This window comes from Anoplophora glabripennis, unplaced genomic scaffold (assembly GCF_000390285.2).
Source record: "Anoplophora glabripennis isolate ALB-LARVAE unplaced genomic scaffold, Agla_2.0 scaffold7368, whole genome shotgun sequence".
Lineage (NCBI taxonomy): Eukaryota > Metazoa > Arthropoda > Insecta > Coleoptera > Cerambycidae > Anoplophora > Anoplophora glabripennis.
Genome location: NW_019423442.1, coordinates 1 through 3,196, shown reverse-complemented (window position 1 = coordinate 3,196; position 3,196 = coordinate 1). Strand labels below are relative to the sequence as shown.

The 3,196-nt window shown below is 31.2% G+C and overlaps 1 protein-coding gene across 1 annotated transcript; it reads left to right on the top strand.

Annotated features, from left to right (window-relative positions):
* The first annotated feature begins 13 nt into the window (after positions 1 to 13).
* On the top strand, positions 14 to 2,962 carry LOC108916809 (microfibril-associated glycoprotein 4-like). The gene is made up of 7 exons (XM_018723111.1): positions 14 to 115; positions 265 to 412; positions 616 to 754; positions 1,007 to 1,134; positions 1,314 to 1,535; positions 1,758 to 1,982; positions 2,734 to 2,962. The coding sequence occupies exons 1-7, from the start codon at positions 14 to 16 to the stop codon at positions 2,898 to 2,900; spliced, it is 1,131 nt and encodes a 376-aa protein (XP_018578627.1). The 3' UTR covers positions 2,901 to 2,962.
* Positions 2,963 to 3,196: the final 234 nt, after the last annotated feature.

The window sequence follows — 3,196 nt, the reverse complement described above, 5'->3', positions numbered from 1 at the left end:
TAGTTCTGTAACAATGACTCCGTTTCGTTTACCAATTATTGTGATCACTGTAGTGTTCAGTGCGATCAACATAAAAGAAGCTACCACTGACACTTCAGGGCCTTTGTCAAAATCTGTAAGTTCCCCAACATAACTAACTTAATGTTTTCAAAGAAATAAAGAATAGCTTGTTTGTTAGCATTAGATTAGGCAGCTTGTGTTAAAGTAATGAATCGTTAAGTTTTTTCTTAATTAGGAAGATACACTATTATCTTTTTTATCTAGTCGCATGTGGAAATAAAAAGCAACCAAGAAGATGTTGGTGGGGTCCATTCAAACACGCTGGATATTCATCTGTCAATGGAATCCGGAAGCACTTCGTCGTCAAATATAAGAAGTATAATACGTGACGAGCTAAAATCGATTCTAAGAGGTATGTTTAAAATAAATACTTTTGTCGCGAAAATTATCAATTTGCCGACCCATTTTAGGCTTAATAACATTCAAACAGTAGCCACTTAAAACTAGTAGACGACCTTAATTAAACTCTGTATCCATATGAGTAACAATTTGTGTAACTTTGTCTATAAGTGATTAGAAATTTTTATATATTAGCATTATTATTGTTCTTTACAGATTACAACAATTCTATTTTAGAAAACGTAGAAGAGAATAGCCTTATAACGGAGAAGTCAAAATTTGATTACATAAACACAAAATTTCAGACTATTGAAAATATGCTAAAAAATATTCAAGCTGAGAACAAAAAATCTAGGTCAGTAATTTTTATAATCTTTAGGATAGTAAAATATAAAATAAACATTCTAAAAAATATCGATTTCCAGTGCCTTTAACACAGCAGGTACTTAATAAATGTAAAATTAAAAAGGAAGTTGCTTTGCCACATTTTTTATACGCTCTTTGTTTAAAATAAAGATGTTTATCATGTTCACTACTAAGAAACTAGTAATACATATATTTACCTACTACCTGTATCAAGTAATTAACTTTGTAATACTTTTTTTAGTTTAAAAGTTGACGGAGAAGTGACATGTTTAAAAGAAGAAACATTAGGAGTGAGACACAGCACTTGTCCTAAGCCACCAAAAAGTGAGAAGAGTTATCCTAAGAATTGCAAAGAAGTTCTTCGAAATGGTATACAAAATATTGCGGACTGTGTTATCTATTAATATTTTAATGCGTAAGGGCTTGGCACGTCATTGAATTGCCGCTCTCTCTGATAGCCTTATTTATAAGTTAAACACTTGATCAAAAAATAATTTTGCATAAAATCCATAAAAAATCTTTCGTGTAGCAACACATGTATGTTTTAGGTAACAACGTATCAGGAATCTATGAAATTCTTCCAAAATACGCGGAAGAGCCGTTTCCAGTGTTGTGTGACATGGAAATCAAAGGAGGGGGCTGGACTCATTTTCAGAAAAGATTTGACGGATCGCAAGATTTCTATCTGGGATGGCGAGACTACAAATTTGGTTTTGGAAGTTTAGAAGGCGAGTTCTGGTTAGGATTGCAGAAAATATACTTATTGTCAGGTAATGTTTCTAATATTTTTTGTACCTTCTTTCTTAATTATATAATATTTATATTTGTCCACCTGGACAATCTTCCAATCAAATCGTATTTCTTGGTAGGTAGAATTGGAATTCAATCTCAACAAATATCGTTTGTACTCTCTTTTAATTTCTATTATTTGTTGTACGAGAAATAACATACGAATTAAAAAAAAATTGTTACAATATTCTGCAAATTTTTAGGTTTCGAACCAACGGAACTTCTAGTGGAGATAGTAGACAGGGACAACGTATCTGCTTTCGCCCACTATACGTCATTCGCAATAGGAGACGAACCAGGAGGATACAAGCTGGAGCGGCTATCGGGATTTAGTGGAGATGCAGGGGACTCCCTAACTGTTCACCTTGGCTCAAAATTCAGCACAAAAGATTTAGATTTTACCAACGATGCTTGTGCTACCAAGTACCGTAAGTATCAGAGGTTTAAGACGGAAGTCATATTGCAGTACACTGGAAAATAATATATTTTTATAAACAAAGTTATCGGAATAAGCTTCAACTTCATGTTAAATGTGCCTATTTATTGAAATCAAGTATAACTTATGTACAAAGTAGTTAAAATCCAGTAGATTACTTTTAGTCCAGGCAGTAGGACATTCGAGGCGTTTGTATTTGAAGTCAACTATTTTGTTGTACAGGCAAATCCCAAATATCATATCCCATTGTAATGCAAAATTCAACTTTTTTTATTAACAAAAAATAGAGAAGCTTACTTTCAATGTTACAGTCGAATATGTCGAAGAACGGGTCATTTTTCGTTCTTTTTGTATGTTTGTTATTCCCCTGAATTTAGCGACGATTTTTTGGAATAGGCAAACTCGGATTCTTATTCTACATAATATTTGGGATTTTTCTGTACAACAAAATAGGTGACTTCAAACTCAAACGCCAGAGCCTACTTTTAGCGTTCTACCACATAGATTATTTTAAAAATGGTATAAACTTAACTGTTATTGTATTTTCAATTTCTTTTAAAGATATTACGCTGATTCAAATAAATTCAAAAAACATACAGGAAATCTTTGTTTGACTATTTTTATATGGATTTTAGGAAGATTCTTCAAATTTATTTGAATTAGCTTATTACCTATAAAATAATGGAAAAATCCAATTAATTACTTGCCACTTTAGTTTACTATATTCATGTTTACAATTTTAGTTGGCGGTTATTGGTATGAAGCCTGTCATATCAGTAATCTTAATGGAAAATATATAAATATTGATCTTCCCGCAAAGTTCAACTTTCAAGGATTACACTGGAAGACATTCAGAAGTCACGAGTATTGCCATTCAAAGTCTAGAATGTTAGTTAGGCCCCTTAACTAAAAATATTTAGTTGTATAATTATATTAACGTTTATAAAATATTAAAATAAATCTTCAATACTATCTTTAGTATAATTTTTTTTATTAACCTTTATGTTTATCCTTACAGAAAGATATAAACAGGATAGACCCTGTTTATATTTTTAAAAAGGAAGAAAATAGTACCGATAAAAGAAAATTAAAAGAGCCTGCGATTATCTTGTGGAACTGTAAAGAAGTATTTCAAATTATTCTGTAAACTTAGATCCTTCTTGGCTAACTATCAAAACAGACAAAGAAATTTAAACTCAAAAATTA

What these genes read in the sequence shown, in the direction of transcription:
- LOC108916809 (XM_018723111.1), top strand. Translation starts at nt 14, where the DNA reads ATGACTCCGTTTCGTTTACCAATTATTGTGATCACTGTAGTGTTCAGT. An exon ending in GCTAAAATCGATTCTAAGAG is followed by an intron (nt 413 to 615) that starts GTATGTTTAAAA and finishes TGTTCTTTACAG; the next exon opens with ATTACAACAATTCTATTTTA. An exon ending in GAAAATATACTTATTGTCAG is followed by an intron (nt 1,536 to 1,757) that starts GTAATGTTTCTA and finishes GCAAATTTTTAG; the next exon opens with GTTTCGAACCAACGGAACTT.